At 53.9% G+C, this 21334-nt stretch overlaps 2 protein-coding genes across 5 annotated transcripts; one reads left to right on the top strand and one right to left on the bottom strand.

The window, feature by feature from the left end:
- The first annotated feature begins 2213 nt into the window (after nt 1-2213).
- Grn (granulin precursor) lies at nt 2214-8919 on the top strand. 4 transcript variants are annotated; one of them, XM_027947062.2, is made up of 13 exons: nt 2214-2300; nt 4852-4996; nt 5120-5245; nt 5358-5442; nt 5898-6010; nt 6111-6246; nt 6345-6454; nt 6689-6812; nt 7097-7194; nt 7284-7529; nt 7762-7995; nt 8087-8317; nt 8407-8919. In XM_027947062.2, the coding sequence occupies exons 2-13, from the start codon at nt 4859-4861 to the stop codon at nt 8557-8559; spliced, it is 1794 nt and encodes a 597-aa protein (XP_027802863.2). In that variant the 5' UTR covers nt 2214-2300; nt 4852-4858; the 3' UTR covers nt 8560-8919. The 4 variants fall into 4 exon arrangements, with proteins under 4 accessions (XP_027802863.2, XP_027802864.2, XP_027802862.2 ...); XM_027947063.2 differs by lacking the exon at nt 2214-2300 and adding an exon at nt 2320-2344; XM_027947061.2 differs by lacking the exon at nt 2214-2300 and having other exon boundaries at nt 6348-6454.
- Nucleotides 8920-9026: 107 nt separating this feature from the next.
- Fam171a2 (family with sequence similarity 171 member A2) lies at nt 9027-19165 on the bottom strand. The gene is made up of 8 exons (XM_027947060.3): nt 18983-19165; nt 15125-15352; nt 14801-14893; nt 12270-12428; nt 12010-12189; nt 11785-11901; nt 11537-11663; nt 9027-10986 (listed from the first exon to the last, which is right to left on the bottom strand). Exons 1-8 carry the CDS (start codon nt 19098-19100, stop codon nt 9525-9527), a joined length of 2484 nt encoding a protein of 827 aa, XP_027802861.1. The 5' UTR covers nt 19101-19165; the 3' UTR covers nt 9027-9524.
- Between the last annotated feature and the right edge of the window lie 2169 nt (nt 19166-21334).

Genomic DNA, 21334 nt, shown 5'->3' with positions numbered 1-21334 from the left:
ATTTATTTATTTTTATGTGGTGCTGAGGATTGAACCCAGGGCCTCCATGTGCTAGGCAAGTGCTCTACCACTGAGCCACAATCCCAGCCCCTGCCTTGATATTTCAATAATCTATGGTTGCTGGGAAATCAGAAAACAGCATTTGTTAAAGGTGTATGAAATAAGCTGGGCATGGTACTATATACCTGTAATTGGAGTGATACAGGCCAGTCAGGGCAATTTAGCAAGATCCTGTCTCAAAAAAATAAAAAAGGCTGAGGACATAGCTCAGTTAGAGCACTGTCTAAAGTGTCAAACCCAGGGTTTAATCCCCAAACTGTGGTGTGGTTTTGTGGGGGATTTCATTATTATGTAAATAAATACATGAGAAGCTCTGATTGAGGAAAACTTTGGCTCTTTCAAGGAGGAAATTTGTGATTCTCTAGAATAAGGCTTTTCAACCTCAGCACTATCCACATGCTGGACAGGATGATTCTTTGTTGTGTGGGGTTGTAGGATATTTGATAGGATCCTTGACCTCTGCCACATCAGTTGCCAGCATCCCTCACTTCCAAGTGGTGACAATCCAGAATGTCTCCAGACACTGCCAAATGTCCCTGGTGGGCAAAACTGTCCTATTTGAGAATCATTGCTTTGAAGATTAGACTCTTTTTTTTAAATTTATTTTTTAATTGTAGGTGGACACAATATCTTTATTTTATATTTATGTGGTGCTGAGGATCGAACCCAGTGCCTCACGCATGCTAGGCGAGCGCACTACCTCTGAGCCACAACCCCAGCCCCGAAGATTAGACTCTTGATGTTTTTTCAGTGGCTTTAGAATTCTGTTTTTTCCTGCTTCTATGTAGTTGTGATTAATAGGTTCATTTATTGATTTGCATTCTACCATTTCATGAAAAATAGAATGAAAAGCATGTGTGTGTGTGTGTGTGTGTGTGTGTGTGTGTGTGTGTGTTTCAGTGGAAGCAGAAGATATATTCCTTGGCTTTGGGATGCACAAGAAGGAAATCTAGACAAATATATCAAAAGGGTAAAGAATTGTTCTATATCCTTAGCAGGAATATTATCCATTTTCTGGGCCCTCTATAGTTTTCAGCTAAGAAACCCGCCACACAATTCCACAACTCTGCCACTCCTTCCTTGTCAAAGTCCCACTTCACCTGAATTTGGCTATTTGTCCCCCTACCCCAGCCTGGCTCTCAGCTCAAGCTCTTTGTTCAGCCTGCAGAGCTTTCCTTTCACTCTGCGAAAGCAATAACTGCCCTTCCTCCAAGACCCAGCATCAAGCTTTCCCTGGCCCATCTCCCATCACCCATCTCTGCCTGGCCCAGGCCCTTTGGCACTGAGCAATCTGGCTCCTGTCCAGGCTAATCTGCACTGCCTGGTAAATTTTCTCCCTTCACCCACCATTTCAATTCCTAGAAGGCAGAGAATAAGCTGAAACTAGAAGCTACTTGAACATCCCCCAACCCCCAGACCAGCTCTGTGCCAGGCACTCACAGCTCCTCAAGCCCCTTGCCTTGAACGCGGCATTCAAATTCTGCCCAAGGTTGCCCTTCCCATCTGGTTTCCTAATCTCTTCCCGACACCCCCACCCACCCACCCAAGTCTAACCACTTCTCCATCCCAAACCCCACTTCCATTTAAAGTCCTCCAAGACTCAGCTGATCGTGGCGCTCCCAAGGTGGACTTAAATCTTTCTTCCCCGCCTTCAGCCAACCTTCTCCCTTGGGGAAGAAAGGCCAGGGGGCTGTTTATCTTTGTCTTCACAACTATTCCTCAACTTCCTTCGTCACGGGGCTACCTAGCATTTAATCAAAGTTTGTTGAATGGAACAGGGAGCAAATGAACAAATATCCGCGATCCAGAAGCAAATATCCTGTTAATGACCCTGAAGGAATCCCTTCAGAGACAGCCCTTTTGGTTGTCAATGTCCCTAGACACGCGATGACCGTCTCTAACAAAAACTCTCTTAAGCGCCTGCAGGAGGAGAAAAGGCGGCGAAGCGAGCAGAGGCTGCCCAGCCGAGGCGGGCCATGTGTCATATGATTCTACAATCACATGATCCCTAGAAATGGGGTGTGAGGAAGGAGAGGAAAGGGGGAGGAGAGTGAATTGAGTAGAAAAGAAACAGCATTCTAGGATGGCCCCGCCTCTACGTCGAGAGATAACCAATGGGAACGTGGCAGCCCTCATTCCTGGCCAATGGAAACTGAGATGGGCGGGTCATCACGCAAGACGGGCCGTAGTCCGTGAGCTGACCCGCCGGGGCTACCCAGAGTGCGCGGACCCCGACGCAGGTAGGAGGGCGGCGGCGAAGACCTCTCCCCTGCTCACACCAGAGGTCTGGCTAAGGAGTGTGCGCTTGGGGTTCCTCAGAAATCTCATCCCGGAAACAAGAGTAGACCCGCTCATAGAAACTCTTTTGGGGATTTCTGGGTTTTTCTTTTTTTGGGGGTGGAGGGTAATTGCAGAGATCCCCATTAGAAGGGGGCTCTTTCTTTCCCCCAAATGCCGGGAAGCTGCAGCCCTTTCCCTCAAAGCAAGGAGCAGCCCCTCTTTGAGCCAGCTCCACCCTTTACAGCAGGTGCCGGCTCTTTTCCCTTCTGATGATGGTGGGTGGTCCCCGGCGGCGGCTAGAAGTGGGTAGACCCGCCTCCGATCCCGGAGCTGCGAGGGGCTGGAAGTGGGTCTCGGGAGTGGGGATTGAACTCATGGGTTGCGTCTGCCTTACTTCCTCTCTTGGGTGCTGAAACAAGCCAACTTCCGCCTCTCCCCGCCACTTTTTCCTACCCCTTAGCAGCTGAGTTGGCTCACCTTTTGGGAAATTTCACTCCCCTTGGCACTGGAAGTTGGGGGGTGCCACCTAGTGGAAGATTACGGAGTTAGGGGTTTGATGAGGCGCCTGTCCTCTGGCTGATTTAGCTGTGTGGAGTGGGAGTCAGAGAGGCCGCCGCTGGAATCCTAAAGGGTATTGGGCCTCCCTTCGCAGTCCCTGGTTTTGTGTGGCGAGCATGTAAGTTTTTTTGTGTGTACTCGTTTAAAGTAATACACTATATTCCCTAACCTCCGGATAAAAAGGAAGGAAAATACAGATCAGTCACTAGGGTGCCAGATTCACTTCTGCAGATTGGCATCCCTTCCGGCCAGCGCATAGTGACAGTATCCTGAAGGTTGAGATTAGACGTCCAAGGAGCAGGTGGGGCTGTCTGTAGATGCTTTGCCTGAGACCTGTGGGGCAAGGAGAGAGGGTGAAAGGACTAGCCTTCTGCATCCTGATTTGGCCCAGAGATGACCTTTTAGGGATGTTGAGTTTGAGTGGCTGGGTGGGATTTCCTGCCTCCACCTCTGCCCTGTGTCCACACATAGACGTTGGGAATTGAGGCACACAAACAGGGAGCAACTTCTGAGGCCTGCACTATCCGTCCATGGCAATTCTAGAAATAAGACCCAAGAGTGATTTCCAGGGCAATTCCTGTATCCCACCTCCCCATTCTGTCCTGCCTGGTCCACTTGCCCAAGAAACACTTCTGTCCCTTTGGCTCTGCTAGTACCTCAGATTTTTATTCCCCCTGGGGCTTGGGTTTCAGTCCTAGGTAGTATTAGGGGTGCCACTTGTGATATTAACCCATGTCTCAAATGCTCTGGAGCCCTCAAAGCCTGTTATCACCATGACATGTTACATGGCACGGATTTGTTACTTAGCATCATTGAGTTTCAGTTTCCTCCATTGAAAAGTGAAGGTAAGGGGCTGGGGTTGTGGCTCAGGGGAGAAGTGCTTGCCTGGCATGCATGGGGCACTGGGTTCAATCCTCAGCACCACATAAAAATTAAATAGGGGTATTGTGTCCACCTACAACTAAAGAAAAATTTTTTTTTTTTAAAGAAAGAAAAGTGAAGGTAATCATCACTATTTTGGATGGTTGTTGCAAAGAAATGAAGATAGCTGTGACTGGCTTCCTAGAGGGTCTCAGGACATTTTGCTCCCCTAGGCAGGGTAACATCACTCCACTGCCCCATGGAGCTGGTTGAGCCAATTGGGGGAAGACTTGTTAGGGAAGTGAGAGGCTGCTGCCCCAGAGACTGAAGGCTCAGTTCCTCCTGCTGACTCAGATGGGCAGCCCATGAGCAGGCAAGGTCTTTACAAATGCAACTGAGTTTTGCTTCCAGGGTGGGGGTTGGAATGTGTTTGGGGAGTTCAAAAGGGCCATGGTGGTGGTGGGGGCTCAAAGCACAGTTGTCTCAAAGGCTGATTCAGCCTCTTACCTGAGTGGAGAGGGGACAGTTATGGGCAGTTGGTGACTGTCCTCTGGGAAGGCAGTCCAGACTCCACTGGCCACCATACTTCCTTTTTCACAACTTTCTCAACCCTGTGGTTTCCCAAGTGATCATGTAACTGTTCCACTCTAACCAGGTGCAGGTGGAGCAGACCTTAGGCAAGAAGGCAGCTGGAGGGGTTGGCTGAAGAAGGGGAGCCCTGATTTACCCTAGCAAGAGGAGAGAGCCACAAAAACCACACACCTTCCTGACTTTCATAAGCCTGAATCAACACACCCATAGAGACTCAGGTGTCAGTCCATGGCTGGGGAAAGAGATCCATACATACGCTCACGTCAACATGGAGCTCATATAGACACGTGCTCATGATAGGCATGCGCTGGTGTATGTGTGACACCCATATAAGACACATGTAGGAAGCTCTCAAGTTACATCTTTCTTCCTGCTTGAACAGGAGAAGCTCAGCAAGTCTCAGCATTGGACCTTGGCTTGGGGAATGGTGAATGGCCTCAGAATTGAAGATGGTATGGGCTTAATTAAGTTGGGTGCCAAACACTCCTTGGTATTTTGCAGGCAGACCATGTGGATCCTGGTGAGCTGGGTCACATTAGTAGCAGGGCTGGTGGCTGGAACACAGTGCCCAGATGGTCAGTTCTGTCCTATAGCCTGCTGCCTGGACCCAGGAGGAGCCAGCTACAGCTGCTGCAGTCCTGTTCCAGTGAGTGCCCTTTAAGCCAGGCAAGAGTTGGTAGCCTAGATTTTCCCAAGGGTGATCCTGGATTGGCTGGAGAAGGAGGCTAGGCCCAGGTCCTTTGATTTATCCCCTCCCCTCTTTTTCCAGGAAAAATGGCCTACAACATTGAGCAGGCCTCTAAGCAGCACCTGCCAGACCCATGCCCACTGCCCTGCTGGCTACTCCTGCATCATCACCATCACAGGCACTTCCAGTTGCTGCCCTTTCCCCAAGGTGAGTGTGTCACTGGCTCCAAGGAGGGGTTTAGATCTGCATTTACTTTTCCTGTACCTTCCTGTCCCCAGATAAAGGACCTTGCCCATGCAAGCTTCTCTGTGTCTCATAGGCTGTGTCATGTGGGGATGGCAGCCACTGCTGCCCCTGGGGCTTCCACTGCAGTGCTGATGGGCAATCCTGTTTCCGAAGACCAGGTATGGCAGGGGTGCTGATAGAGGGCAGGTGGTGGGCAACATTATCCTGGTGTGCCCAGAAGCCCAGCCAGCTGGGTGGCCCTGATTCCTGCCCTTGTGTCCTTATTTGTGTGGTATTTGTATTAAGCAAACCTGTGCTCTGGACAGAGGGGCAGCTCTAGGAGGGGACAGGAGAAAATGCAGGATTCCTAGCATTGTGGGGTTGGGTCCCACTGGACTGAGTTAATGCCAACTAACTTTTAGTAGATTCTCTGCTCCCAGTCATCTTTCTGAGGCAGGGACTGGCTTGTCTGAGAAGTGGGCTAGGGGATCCTGGGAGATCATTAGAACTCCAGTGCCAATCCCGAGGTCCCCTGTAGCTGGGCCTGCAGGCCCTGGTGCCACCGGCTTCTTGAGTGATGGGGGAATACCTTCACCAACTGGATTGGTAGAATCCTGGATCATCTTGTCCACAGATAACAACCTCTTGGGTGCTGTCCAGTGCCCTGGTAGCCAGTTCGAATGCCCTGAGTCCTCCACGTGCTGCATTATGCTTGATGGCTCCTGGGGATGCTGCCCAATGCCCCAGGTACAGGTTTGGAGAGATGGAGGTGAATGGAAGGTGGTGGGGGCAGAGCTAGGGGCGGGGATTGAGGGAAAAAGATGGAATCAGGACCATCTCTTCTCAGGCTTCTTGCTGCGAAGACAGAGTACACTGCTGTCCTCATGGTGCATCCTGTGACCTGGTTCATACTCGCTGCATCACACCCACAGGCACCCACCCCCTGGCAAAGAAGATCCCTGCGAAAAGGACTAAGGGGGAAGGTGAGGAGGTGGGAGAGCATAGGACTGGGATTGCGGGCAGCTGGGAAAAAGTTCTCCTTCACCCTCGTTTCCCTTCTCATACCTTGCTCTTCTTCTAGCAGCTTTGCCCAACTCTATTTTGTGCCCTGATGCACAGTCCCAATGCCCTGATGATTCTACCTGCTGTGAGCTGCCCAGTGGGAAGTATGGCTGCTGTCCAGTGCCCAATGTGAGTAAGGGGCTAGAGCCAGCTTGGCTGTGTGCCCATGGCCAACTGGCCTGGACAGTGCTTTACAGGGGCTCCAGGGGCTGAGGCTGGTTGACTGGTGATGAGAGCCTGGCTGACTCAGGACTTGTGCTGCCCCCTAGTGGGGAATTGGAGCAGTGCCAGCTGTCAGCCTGAATACTTGTGCTCCCCTGAGACTAGAAGTCAGTCACTAGACTTACCCCTGTCCCCACCCAGGCCATCTGCTGCTCTGACCATCTGCACTGCTGCCCCCAGGACACTGTGTGTGACCTGATCCAGAGTAAGTGCCTCTCCAAAGAGAATGCTATGGACCTTCTGACCAAGATGCCAGCACACACAGGTACCAGAGGCAAATCATAGACCCCATTCCATCTGCACTATGAGGGCTCTCCTCTAAGTTATTCTAGGAACAGAAGTGGGGGTCAGTGCTGATGGACGCAGAGAGGGACCAGGCAGCTGTAGCCCCCTTTCCTCCACACTGGCCTTGCCTTTGGTTCACTGTGGGGTGGCATAAACTGTACCCTCCATCCTTAACATCTGCTTCTAGATGTGGAGCCCGCAAAGTGTGGTGCACCCTGAGGGTCCCTAGTGCCACTGCTGATTTGTTCTCTGCCTACTTCACAGTGCAGGAGGTGAAGTGTGACATGGAGGTGAGCTGCCCAGATGGCTATACCTGCTGCCGCCTCCAGTCAGGGGCTTGGGGCTGCTGCCCTTTTACACAGGTACTTGGGAGCAGTGGGTGGGCTGGGTTGAACAGAGATGGCAGCTGGCTAGACTCCTGTGCCCACTGGCCCTTCTCCATCCACCCTAGGCTGTATGCTGTGAGGACCACATACATTGCTGCCCAGCAGGCTTTAAGTGTTACACAGAGAAGGGAACATGTGAACAGGGGACCCTCCAAGTGCCCTGGATGGAGAAGGTCCCAGCCCATCTCAGCCTGCCAGACCCACCATCCTTGAAGACTGATGTTCCCTGTGATAACTTCACCAGCTGTCCCTCCTCCAATACCTGCTGCAGACTTTCTTCTGGGGAGTGGGGCTGCTGTCCTATCCCAGAGGTGCATGGGTAGGGGGACAGCAAGGTTCATGGGTAGGGGAGAGCACTGGGGGGACAGCATCATGGTCTGGGCAGGTGGGTGACCAGAATCCTGTTACTTGCTCTTCTATACCCTGCCGAGCCCACAGTGGCACCCAACTTTGTGATTTGTCTCCAGCTGTAGGAGCTATGAGCAGGAGAGGTGGGCCCTGCAGAGCTGCTTCCTATAATATCTTTTTCTGCCCATAACCCAGGCTGTCTGCTGCTTAGACCATCTGCACTGCTGCCCCGAGGGCTACACATGTACAGCCGAGGGACAGTGCCAATGGGGGAATAAGATAATAGCTGGACTGGAGAAGGTGCCTACACGCCAGGCTTCTCTGTCCCACTCAAGAGACATCGGCTGTGACCAGCACACCAGCTGTCCCGTGGGGCAGACCTGTTGCCCAAGCCTAAGTGGGGGTTGGGCCTGCTGCCAGTTGCCCCACGTGAGTGCCCACCTGCCTGTTATAGGATGAGGATGCTAAGTCCAGTGGGGTGGGGGGAACCACAGCAGTGTGATGCCATTTTGTCACCCAGGCTGTGTGCTGTGAGGATCGCCAGCATTGCTGCCCAGCGGGGTATACCTGCAACGTGAAGGCCAGAACCTGTGAGAAGGAAGTGGATTCTTCCTACCCTGCTGCCCGCCTGGCCCTCGGCTCTACTGTGGATGTGAGGGATGTGGCCTGTGGAGGAGGACGCTTCTGTCATGATAACCAGACCTGCTGCCCATATAAACGAGGGAGCTGGGCCTGCTGTCCCTATCGCCAGGTCAGTGCCACCCCTGACCCTGGGGCTAGATATGGGTGAAGGCTAGGTTCTGTTTTGTCCAACTCTCTCATCCTCCTCTGACCATCCAGGGTGTCTGCTGTGCTGATCGTCGTCACTGTTGTCCCGCTGGCTTCCACTGTGGGGCTAAGGGAACCAAGTGTTTGCGCAGGAACACCCAGCGCTGGGACACCCCTCGCTGGGATACCCCTTTAAGGGGCCCATCCCCGAGACAGCTGCTGTGAAGAGGGGCTGAGGACTGGAGACACACCACAGCCCTTGAGACCCCACTCAGAGGGTACCTGCTCAGGCCTTCCCAGCACCTCTTCCCTTCAAATTCTCCCTGCCCCGCCCCCCCCCATTCTCAGTTTCCTCATCACCATGGGAGGTGGGGCCTCAATCTAGTCTTCCTATCAGAAAGGAGCTGTGGCAAATGCCACGTTACAAACTGCCATCCTCTATCCCAATTTCTGTGGACTCTGTGGCCAGGTGCTCTCCCCTATCCACAGGTGTATGTGTGCTTTTGTGTGTGAGTGTGTGTGTGTGTGTGTGTGTGTGTGTACCCAGGTGCATACGCCTCCAATAAAGTTTGTACACTTTCTTAACAGTGTCTGATTTGGCCACCCTGCCTGCCCTCCCTAGGGGACCCCTGAACAGGGGTGCTCCTCCAGGACCAGCATTCCCCCTCCCCCATAAAAAGTCACACAAGGCCTTAACCTCACCAGTTTTATATTTGCTCTTGCCCACAGCGGCCCCATCACATTACCCCCCAGTCCCCAGGGCTGCCCCAGCCACCAGCCCTGTAACATGTAACCCAGAGGCTAGTCAGCAAGCAGCACCCTCTCCCAACCCAGGGGTACACAGAATGCCCCTCCCTTCCCAGCCCTCACACTAGCAGCCAAGGCCAGGTCGCCCCTCCTGCTCTCCATAGAGCTTTCTATGTACAACCACGTTTATACAGGCACTGCTTCCCCCCCCAGCCCTCCTCCCCAGCCCCTCCCAATGGGAGGCCTGACCCTTCCCACCTCCCTAGGCTTGGAGGCAAAGCCTGGGTCCCTTCCCAAAACATTACCCAGCACATACCACGGCCGGCTCCGCAGGCCCCTGGGCACCCTTCCGGGCTAAGAGTGAGTGCCCCAGCAGCTCCCCGGGGCGCGCAGCCTGGGGACCCGGTGGGGCGGGAGCGGCTGGGGCAGGCCCGGAGGCGGCGCTACTTGACGTTGAACACCATTAGCGGCCGCTCCTCCCGCCGCTGCCAGGGGCTCTTCTTGTCACCGGTCTCGTCGCCCACTTCTGCCCCCAGCTCGTCCTCCGGGCTGGTGAGCGAGTCTCGTCGCAGCTCGCTGGCGCTGCTGCGGGAACTGTCCCCACGGCTGCGGCCCCGACCTCGGGGCACGGTGGCCGCCCGGCCCTCGGGAGCCGCCACCTCGTCCAGCAGCGGCGTCAGCGAGTTGTCCTCCGGGGAGCAGAGGCCAGTGCGGCTCTCGCTGCTGCTGGGCTCCGTGTCCTCGCTGAGCGCCAGGCGCGGGGGTGCGGGGGGCGGCGGCGGGGCGGCGGGCGGGGCGCGCTCCCGCTCCTCCCGCGGGGGTCGCCGGCGCGCGGGCCGCGCTTCGTGCACGTCTACGCCGGAGTCCAGGCTGGCGTCGGTGCTGCGGCCCCCGCCTCCCGCCTGCAGGTCGATGTAGGAGTGGCGCACCTGTGAGTTGGAGCGCCCATCCAGGGACACGAACCAGGCGCGTGGATGAGGCTTCACGCCCAGTTCCAGCAGCTTCTTCTCGGTCAGCGCCTGCAGCTCCCCGTTGAGCTGCGCCATGGTGGACTCGTTGAACAGCACCGGGATAGTGACGGAGCCGCTGACGGGCGCCGAGCGCCCGCCCCCCCAGCCCTCGCCGCTGCCACCACCGCCGCCCTCGCCCCCAGCGCCCGAGTGGCCCTGCATCAGCGGGCGCTGGGGGTCGGGCTGGGGAAAAGGGCGCGCTGGGCCGGAGGCTGAACCCTCTGGCGGGGCGGGCTCATCGCCCACTCCTGTGGCCCCAGCCTCGCCGCCGAGGCGCACGTAGTGTGCAGGGATCACCAGGGTGGGCATGACGTTGCGGTAGACATTGTCCTTAAGATGGTCGATGGAGCCACAGAAAATGAGCTGCCCCGCCTGGCTGAGGGACGGCGGCCGCGCCAGCTGGTCCACCGACTGCGAGAGCAGGAAGTCGGGGGTCTTGCTTTCGGCTGCCCCCTTGTGGCCCAGGTAATGGTCGAAAGGCGGCGGCGGCGAGGGCGGCTCGTGCAGGAAGGCGGCGGCCCCCGTGGGCCCCCGCCGGTACTCCTCCAGGCCGGGCTCCAGTCCGCCAGGCCCCTCGACGGAGCGGGCGCCCTTGAGCCCGACACCCTCACCCCCGCGGGCACCCGGAGGCTCCGCGGCGGGGCGGCTGGCGGAGCGCGGCTTGGCACGGAAGAAGTCGTCTCGGGAAGCGGCCAAGTCCCTGGAGCTAGAGAAGGCCGAGTGCAGGGGTCCTGGAGGTGGGGCCTCGGGGTCCCCCGACGAGGCGGGCTCCAGGGGTCCTCCACAGATGAGGTGGAGCTGGGACATCGAGGTGGCCTGGTCTCGTTTGTTACCGTCAGAAGGTCCGGAGAGCTGCAGCTTGCGGTGCTGTTGCCTTGGCTTCAAGCATCGCCTCCTGGAGAGGGAGACTGTGACCCTCAGGAAAGACCGAGGGTGAGGGCCAGAGTGGCTGCCTAAACCATGCTGTTGCAGACCGAGGGGTGAATATAGTTGGAGGACTGGGGCTCGCGCCTGGTGCGTTCAGGAGAGATGGGGGGTCGGCAGGAAAGGGCCTCAGAGAGGTTGTGGAAGGGTTAAGGGTGCAGTGGGAGGCCATCCAGCAGCTGAGGTCCATCTGGGAAACTACATTCTAAGACCCTGGAAGGGCACCTAAGCCAACTAGGAGTGTGCCTGGAGTACCCTGGATATAAGAGCTGGGTTGGTAGGAGCAGCCGCAGAGCAGATTGTCTCTAGAGGGGTCTGGCCTGCAGATCCTACCACTTGTCCCCCCACTCCTCTTAAGCTGCTAGACTTTCTGGTCTTTACTTTTGCACATGCAGTCCTTTCCTGATGGCACTGCAAGGATCAGAATTGTTGGTGCATCTTTGGGCCCCCAGTGCCCAGCACAAGACCAGGCATACAGCAGGCCTCAGATAAAAGGAGGTGGAGGTCCCCCATACACTCACCGGCAATAATAGATGAGCAGACACAGCAGAATGAGCACCAGCAGGGCCAGGGCTGCCAGGATGGTGAGCAGGAAGATGGTATGGTAGGTGCCAATGTCCTGGATGCCTGACGTGATAGTGACCAGCCCTGTGCCAGACAGGGGCTTAGTGTTCAGGTGTGGATGCCCTTTCTGCCTTTCATAAAATGTCCACTCTTCCATCCTTCCCTTCCACCACTGTCCCCTGCCCCAATGCCCCACCACTCTCACCAGCCGTGGGGGAGGCCATAGCAGCCACCCAGTACCCCAACTGGGGGGAGATGAAGGTCCAGTAGAGCTGCCGGCCTTCCTTCCTGATCACACCAGTGCCATTGCGTACCCACAGTCCTGGGAGAGGCATGGTCTCATCAAACTCAATGTCCCTCCACCAACCGCCACCTAAGTCCAATTTTCCTTCCCCAAACTCCAGCACCTGAAGCTCCCTGAGACACTTACCACTCTTGGGGTCAAACCTCCAAGCTGGTATGCTGGTGCCCACAGCCAGGGCACGAGGCTCTGAGGGCACTGGCAGGGACAGGTGAATGGGACCTGAGAGCGGTACCTCTGTCCCATTGCCTGTCAGCAGGTGCACACTCACAGCAGCCAGGGGCATCAGCTCCAACCAGGAGCCATTGCCTGAGGGAAGAGGACACAGGGCTGAGGTCTAACTCCTGGGGAGGGGAGGGAGTCCCTGCTATACCAGGTACCTAGCATACCTGAGCTGGAGGCCTCGGTGCCCAGGAAGGCAGGGAAAGCCCGCATTTCCTGCTGGGTGCTGGCAGGTGTGAGCGAGGCCCAGAGCTGGCTGTAGGTGGAGCTGACAGGCAGGCGGGCAGCCCGGCGCTGGAACTGCACCCAGGGCTGGGATCGGGCTCCTGGATGGAGAGAGGGACTGCAGTGGCCTAGCCAGGGACCAGGGCAAAAAGCAAATATCTAAGAAGGGGGCCGTGGGGTCGGGCCAATTGGGAAGGCCAGGGATGACTTGGAGAGAATTGGGCAGTCCAAATGTTAACCTGGAAGAGATGTGGACCTGAAACCTCCAATCCTGTCTATGTGACCCTCGGCAAGTTACTTGCTGTCCTTGAAACACTGTTTCCTTATAAACCAATAAAATGATGACATTTAAAATGATGTCCTCAGGGAATTAATGTCTCCTGTATGGCAGGTACCAGGCCAGTTCCTGGAATGCAAAGATAAATGTGGCCAGCTTCCCTGCCTTCAGGTTCACAGTCTAGTGTGGTACTGCCCTTTAGGTACCACTGGAACTTTCTACCATGATGAATGATGATGATGACCATTACTATACCCACTAGACGCATATGGCTATTAAGCATTTGAAATGTGGTTAATGTAACTGAGGAAGTGGATCTATTTTTAATTTGTAAGGAGTTGAGGAATTTTTAATTTTGGTTATTTCAATTTAAATAGACACAGATAGTAGCTACTTCATTAGACAGGTGTGTGTGTGTGTGTGTGTCTGTTGGGGTGAAGGGAATAGACATAAACAGAATTCCAATACTGTATGGTTATAGATAACATTTATTAAGCTTTAAAATATACTGGGCACTGTTCTAAGCTGGATACTATAGTAATCCCTGTAATTAGCATAACAGCCCCTGAGATAGGTTGCCTTTATTATCAATTCTATTTCATAGATACGCAATGGAGGCAGAAGTTTGATAACTTACTCTAAGTCACCATCCATGATCCCAGAATGATGCCTCAGCTCTGGCACCAGGACCCACCCTCTCACCCCCACTCCATCCTGCCTCTTTATTAACTGCTGGGGGCGTCTGACCAGCCCAGCACTGGGAAGGCATGGAATGGAGTCTTGCAGGACAAGTGAGACTCTGCCAGAAAAGTGGGAAAGGACTTCCAGGAGGACTGGTAGGAGAAAGCTCTGCAGCCTGAGGCAGTGGCTGCCTGTCCTGGTGGGTGCTGCCAGCTCTGGGAAGGGTCTGGGCTTCTGCTAAAAGCAGTGAGCACTATGGGAGAGCTGTAGCTCTGGGCAGCAACGTCCATCTGGCATTTTAGAAACCTCCAGGGGACATTTAGAAGCCTCTGGTGCAAGGTCAGAGTGAATACGATAGCCAAGAGTAATTTGCCAACAAGGGTGCAAGCTAAGAATTTTAACTGGGGAGGGTCTTCTCCCACTCCCAAACCCACGGTTGCTCTCTAGTGGTAGCTAGATGGAATCTACCCTCAGCATGGCCAGGCCAGAACCTTTTCCAAACCCTCACTGTCCCCTTCTGCCACATCACCCTGATGACTTGGCCAGGTCTTACACTCAGCAAGCATCTCTCCTTGCTTTCTACTCCTGAGCCCAGAGTCCCACTGCTTCCTCCACCGAGTGCTCTAGTCCACTTGGCTCTATGCAGGTTAGGGCCTTCTCTGAATCCAGCTGCCTCTCTCCACTGCCCTATTAGTTCTGCAACCATTCCAAGGTTTGTAATGAGGTTTGTCTTTCTACTTGTCTGTGACTTTTTAAGGCAGGGACTTAAGTCTGTGACTTTTTAATGTTCTTTCTTACCATTGTGCCCCTGCACCAGCCACCATGCCTGGCACAGTGCAGATGCTGAAGTATTTAAGTGAGTGAGATTGAAAGCCTGTGGGTAGACAAGGACCACTTCAGGATAGCTCCAGGCCTTGCACTTGATCGGTGGTCAATACCTGTGGAAGGACCCTCTCATGGCCTCCTCACAGCCAGACACCCAGTAAGTGCAAAAATACATGATAATAAAGGTGGCAGGGAAGTAGGAGTAGAGAGAGAATAGAAACCACGAGAAGCCCCAACAGACTATAAACATTTATTGAATACCTTCTGTGGTTTTTTTTTTTTTTTTTTTGCATACTTAATGTATTTATTTATTTGGTACTAGGGATTGAATCCAGGTGTGCTCTACCACTGAGCTATATCACCAGCCCTTTTTAATTTTTATTTTGAAACAGGGTCTCACCAGGCTGAGGCAGGCCTTGAACTTATTATTCTCCTGCTTCAGCCTCCAAAGTCACTGGGATTACAGGCTTGAGTCACTGGATTCAGCACAATTGATGTTACTTACTCCTTGCCTCAATTTGATTAAGACATTATGTTTCCACATATTACACATGAACAAAGAATGGCTTAGAGAGGCTTGGGTGACTTGCCCAAGTGCACCCAGCTAATATGTGTTCAAGGAGATATTTTTTGCACACAGATCAGGGGGAAAGAAGTGGAGTTGGTGTGGGATGGAAGGGTGGGGCTTACCAGGAGAGCCTAGGAGGATGTGCACAAGGTCCTCATAGAGGATGAGGGTGGCTGGCCGCTCGGGGAGCAGGTAGAGGCTGACAGATGCATACACTGCAAGAGGGGTGGCCCGTGAGCTCCAGAAAAACACACACCCCCTTCCAGGCACCCCCACACACCCAAATCCCAGTGGTTTCATCCTCCCTCACCCCATTCTGCATACCCCAGCCCAGGGAGCAGCTGCTGGAAAGCCTGTCCCCTCCACCCCTGAGGACTATTTTGGGAAGGGGCTGATGGAGGATCAGCTGCTGCCCCCCTCCCAACTCCACCTGCCCCTCCACTCACAGGGCAGCTTGTCAACACGCCAGGGCACAGAGTTGGTGAGGAAGCCAGGGCGGGCAGCAGTGACCAGTACCCAGGTGCCCAAGCGGTAACTGAGAGGTAATGTGGCCACGCCCTCTGAGTCTGTGGTGCCGGCAGCCAGCAAGGTCCGGTTCCCAAACACATCCACGGAGGCCCGGGCCAGGGGCACCAGCTCCCCGCTCACATACACCTGCACCTTGATCAGGATCTCTGTGGGCAAGATGGGGTGAGGGGAGTGAGGAGCCGAGAGGGAGGATGAGAACTAGGGGAAGCCTCAAGATCAAAGGAATGGGCTGGGGATGTGGCTCAAGCGGTAGCGCACTTGCCTGGCATGCGCGAGGTGCTGGGTTCGATCCTCAGCACCACATACAAATAAAATGAGGATTTGTGTCCACCGAAAACTAAAAAATAAATAAATATTAAAAAAAAAAAATCAAAGGAATGGGCTGCTGGTTATGGGGGAATACGGGGCTGATGCCAGACCCGTATTATAATAAAAGCCAGTGTTTATTTACTTTTTTAGTGCTGGGGATGGAACTCAGGGCTTCCCTTGCACACCAGGCAAGAAGTACACTGAGCCATAGCCAGCAAGTATGGAGTGCTATTATTTAAGCCTAAATGAAGTCTGGGAAGTAGGTGGTGCTATTACTGTATTTCATCAAGTCTAACCCATGCAGCCTTTCACATTTTAATATTTCTGAACTTGAGGTTTATCTGTGATTGATGATGTCATCATTAAAATTGACAGCATTTTTTCTTTCTTTCTTTTTTTTTTTTCCAGTACTGGGAATTGAACCCAGTATTGCTCTGCCACTGAGCTATATCTCCCTGTCATTTTAACATTTTATTTTGAGAAATTGTCTTGCTGAGTTACTGGAGTAGGCCTGGAACTTGTGATTCTCCTGCTTCAGGCTCTAAAGTTGCTGGGATTACAGGCAAGTACCCAGTGAAAAATAATGATGCATCTTACAGTCAATGATGTGTTAAATTTGATAAAATATGCCCTTTCCCCATTTTACAGCTAAACTGAGACTCAAAGAGTTTAGATATATAGACTACAGTTGAGAAATCTGGGATCCAAACCTGGTAGTCATCACTAGGACATAAATTCTTAGCTATTTGACCCTATTGAGGACAGGAAGGGAAATGAGTGCTGAGAAAGGATGAATTCAAGGAGGAGGGGCCTATAGATAGAGATAGATGAGGTCAAGTTTGAAAGGGAGGATGGGGGCCAGTGTGGTGGCCCACACCTGTAATCCCAGTGTCTCAGGAGGCCGAGGCAGGAGGATTGCGTTTTCAAAGCCAGCCTCAGCAACTTAGGGAGGTCCTAAGTAACTCAGTGAGGCCCTGTCTCTAAATAAAATACAAAAGAAGGCTGGGGATATGGCTCAATAGTTAAGTGCCCCTGGATTCACTCCCCAATACCAAAAAGAAAAAAAAGAAAGGGAGGATGAAAGCTGGGTTGGAATTTGAGTTCTCAAAGAAGAAAAATTGAGAAGGGGACACTAAGGAATTGGACATTCCCATCATTCCCCTCCTTCCCAGAAACCTTTGCACAAGTCTCTTTTCCTTCAAATTTAGGGATACACTCTAACCCCTAAGCCTGAACAAGTATCTCCTGACCCCTCCCCTTCATGTCTATAGCTGGTCAGTGACAGTCAGTCACCATGGCAACGCCCTCATTCCTCCCAGGAGATCAGGCAGGGAGCTGGGGCCCTAGCAAGGGGAAGGCAATCTGGAGGGCCCACCAGACTCAAAGAAAACTGATAGGCAGGGAACTGGGATGGAAAGACCTTCTTCTGGTTTCCAGGGCTGCCTCTGCCCCAAGTCCCAGAATAGCCAGGCTGGGCTGGCCTGCAGAGATCCTAAACTCCACTGGCATGATGGGACCCGAGTTTTCCCATGGATTCTCAGGCAGGCTCTTGGATCCACAGCCCATCTACCCTATCGGCTTCCCTTCAGGAAGGCCTTACACGTGGAGCCTGACACTCAACAGTGACAGGTGTTTTATCTCAGGCTTCCAGTCCAGGGCCAGGACCACGCCTGCTGGTGGCATCCCATCCAGCTGTTCACCAGAGCCCACCTCCCTCTTCCCTCCCAGGCCAGAACACAACCCTGTAGGGTGGGGCACACACTCAGCCCACTCTGGTCTCCCCCAACACACAGTAGGAATTCTGAGAAGCTAGAAGGGCCTGGCTACTATCCTGGCTGGGAGCAGCTGGACAGAGCAGCTGGGAATAAGGGACCCAGCAGCCTTAAAAATGGTCACTTGAAGGAATGCCTTGGGCTCAAGGGCTCAAGAGTCTCAGAAGAGGTGAGGGGACTGGGGACACAAAATAGGGGTGGGCAGGTAAAGCCTGAGGAGATATCAGTGCCAAGCTGGGGGTGGGGCAGATGTGGAGCAGATTCCCTTCCCTCAACCTGGGCTCCCAGCCAGCTGCCTGAGAACCCCCTAGCTAGTCTCTATTTCCAATTCCCTGGGCTCTCTCCCCTGGGGCGTAGGGCCTTGACAGAGGGACTTTCTAAGAAACTAGGAACTCCTTCTACCTGGCAAAGCCTCCTGTCCTTCCTGGGAAATCAGGGGAGACTGAGGCAGAAGGAGATCCTTCCCCATTCCTCAAAGCCTAACATTCCATACAATGTCTGCTTCTCAGCTTCAGCCCTGCCTCGTTCCAGTAGGAAATGCGACCTCCTCCCTTCATCCGGATCCCACTTCCCTCAACCAGACCCCCACCCTGCCTTTCCTGCTAGCTTCTTGAAGGTGGTGGTGGGGGTTGAGGAGCAGAGAAGACGGTTTCAGGCAGAGATGGGGCCATCAGACAGAGGAGGCAAGTGCAGTATGGGGTGATGGCGCAGGAGGCTGGGAGGTGGGCGCAGGGCTGGGGTGGATGGAGACAGAAGCACCCAGGCATCGGTGTGGAGTCCTAGTCTCTCCCGCTGCAGGAGCCGGCCCCACCCCCACCTCACACACCCACCTTGGCTGGGTAAGGCGCTGGGAGGGTCTCTTCCATTGGGAAGGAGAGGTGAGGTGAGGAGGGGGTGATCTGGGAGCGGGAAGAGGACAGGAGTGGCAGGACGCGGGCTGGATGGAGACCCAGGCACCTGCCTTCCCAGCTGGCACTCAGCATGGCTCCGCGACCACAGCCCAGCCATGCGCCTTGAGTTGAGAATCACAATGTACTCCTTTTCTCAGAGCCCACCAACTGCAGCCTCACCTTCATCATGGGAAAATCAGCTCTTATTTGTGCACCCCAAATTCTAAACCTGGGGGGCCGGCTGGAAGCTGTCAGGCTCCCTGGGCGAAGAACCCCATTCGAGCAGTCGATCCCGCCCACAGCCTCACCCACTCCCCCTTTTCCCCTCCCCCCTTCAAGCTCAGCTCTAGGCGCCCAGCCCCCGTCCGGGCCCAGGGTGGCAGTCGATGCCAGCGCCCCCACCCAGCCGGGGTCTAAAGTGAGGAACCTGCGGGGGGCTGCGGAACCAGTGCCCGCCCCAGCCCGCCCCTGGGCGGGTGTCTTCTGTAGACAATGGCTCAGGCAGCAGCGCCTCGAGGACCAGGAGGGAGAAAAACAAGTCGGGAGGGGGTTGGCGGCGCCAAGCCTGGGTACCCGCGCCCTCCGCATTGTGTCTCCCGGAGACCCCCGCTCCGGACAGTCTCTCCCCCACCCATCACATTCCCCCAAAAGCGCCGACCCTAGGTCCCCTTAGCTCCCCCCCCCACTCCAATTCAGTGAACAGAATGCACCCCAATTCACGAGCACCGCGAAGAGGGGCTGGCGGGCTGGGACCGGATCCGGGGTCGCAGGCCCGCGATCGCTGCCCCTCCCGATCGAGACTCACCCTGCGGACTGGGGGGCTCCGGCTGCGACTTGCCGGGAGCCCGGGAGGCGCCGCCGAGCAGTAGCCCCAGCAGCGGCAGCAGCCGCGCGAGGACGCTGGGGCCACTCGGCGGCGGCATCGCGGGGCTCGGCTCGGCCCGGCCCTAGCGGTCCATAGCTCCCGCCTGGCCCATCTCGGCCGGCCCCGCTCAGCCCCAGCTCTGCGCCGCGCCGCGCCGCGCCGCGCCGCTTGGGCTCCCGCTCCGGCTGCGGCGCCCGCTCAGCGCGATTGTCTCCGCCCGGAGCTGCCGTCAGCGCCCGCTGCAGGCCTCTCCTGGTACCGCGGGCCTGCGGGCACCGCCCCCCTTGCGGCCCAGGCTCCGCCCGCCACCTCAACACGGCCCGCCTGCTGCCCACCCCATCCTTCCAGAATCTGAGCAGCCAGGGAGTGTTGAGTGTTGAGTCCAATTAAGGGAGTCTTGGGGTTCGTGAAACTTGGTGCAAAATTGGAATGGTTATTGCTTGCTTTCAAAGGGGTACGGTCATGATTGTCTCAAAAAGGTGTTAAGAATTCCCTGCCACTTCTCTCCTCAGACACTCAGAGTGTTATGCAGGTTGGACTCTCTAAAATTCTGAATTACTCAGATCTGGGGACGCATCTAGCCTCAGCCTCTTATTAAGTCAATTGAGAGTTAATTTAGCGTTATGGTCCTCAGTCATTGTTTGTCATGGGAATTGTAATCATCTACTTGATAGGGTTGTTGTAACAATTAAATGAGATGATGATGTAGAATCCAGCACAAACCTATCAGGAGCAGGTGTGCAATAAATGGGGCTGTGGTTGGCCTAGAATAAGGAGGGGGCTCACCTTCCCTTAGGTGATAAGACCCATTCCAGGGTAGACACCCTAGCTAGAAAGTTCTTCCAGCTTTTTTCTCCGAGAATCATCTGTTGGTCCCACTAGCTCTGGCCTCAAGAATGACAGCCTGGATCTTTTCTTTCTTCGCCAGTCATTACACCCCACATTTGAAGAGTAGGCCCAGCCAACCTTTCTTTTCTCTCAGTTCATTATTTCCAGCTGTCAACATCACTCAGCTTCTGCTCTGTATCATCAAATCCTCATCTAACTTGATGCTGAAACCCTCTCTTGATTGACACTGGCTAGTCACCTTCTCTTTAGCACAACATGGTGCCCAGGAGGGGACTGGATACTCAAGGCAAAGACCTTGTTCCCCAAAGGACAGCAGGCTTCCCTCCTGGTTAGGTCCACTGGATATTTATCCTTCTCCTCTTTTTTCCTTCTCCTCCCTCCTTGCTTCTTCTCTTCCTCCTCCTCTTTATCTTTTTTTTTTTCCCCTTCACTACTAGGGATTGAATCTAAAAGCACTCAACCACTGAGTTACATCCCTAACCCTTTTTATTTATTTTTAAATATATATGTATTTTTTAGTTGTTGATGGGCCTTTATTTTATTTGTTTATTTATATGTAGTGCAGAGAATTGAACCCAGTGCCTCACATATGTGAGGCAAGCACTCTCTGACTGAGCCACAACCTCAGCCCTGTTTATTTATTTTGAGACAAGGTCTTGCTAATTTGCTGAATCTGGCCTTGAACTTGTGATCTTCTTTCCTTAGCTTCCTGAGTCACTGGGATTACAGGTGTGCACCAGCAGCTCTATTTCTTTCAACAGAAATTTCCATCTAACCAGATTCCCAGTCTTATTCTTATGTAATCATTTTTTTTGGAACCAAAACACAGGATTTAGCACTCTTCCTTGGTGAATTTCATCTTGTTGGTTTCAACCCAACTTTACAATCTGTCAAGGCTGCCTTGAATCTACTTCAGTCACCCATTGTAATGGCGCCCCCTTTCTCCCCTTCACCCCAGCCAGCAACCATCTGCAGGGTGAAAAGTGGCTTCCTCTGCCTCCATGCAAGGAACTCATGACAATGCCAGACAGCCCAGGGCCACAGTGGAGCTTTGAGACACCATCATAGAGATTTAGACCATCAGGTCTCAATCCGAGTCTGTATGATCCAGCTCACGTTTCTGTCTTGTCTCTAAGGACTAATGCCAAAAGCTTTGCTGGATATAAGTTGTTTGGGGCCATCCAATTGTGGCGATGAAGGGGAAGTTTGGCTGGTGTTAACTATCATGGCTTAATCTTTTCTCAGATGTTCACAGTCACTCAACTAGAAACCTGTCCTGGAACTTCTCATGCATGGAGTTCAAATTATTCTTCTTAGAATTTACCACTTACCCCTTTGGTAAAATCAAATATCAGCCCTTGTGAGGTAAGTCTGTTCATCAATGGCTTCCCCCATCACTTAGCATCAAGTCCAAAGTTCAACCCATGGCCGCAAGCTGTGCCT

This window comes from Marmota flaviventris, chromosome 17, assembly GCF_047511675.1.
Source record: "Marmota flaviventris isolate mMarFla1 chromosome 17, mMarFla1.hap1, whole genome shotgun sequence".
Taxonomy (NCBI): Eukaryota; Metazoa; Chordata; class Mammalia; order Rodentia; family Sciuridae; genus Marmota; species Marmota flaviventris.
Note: the sequence above shows the minus strand (reverse complement) of the source record. Positions and strands in the feature narration are given on the sequence as shown.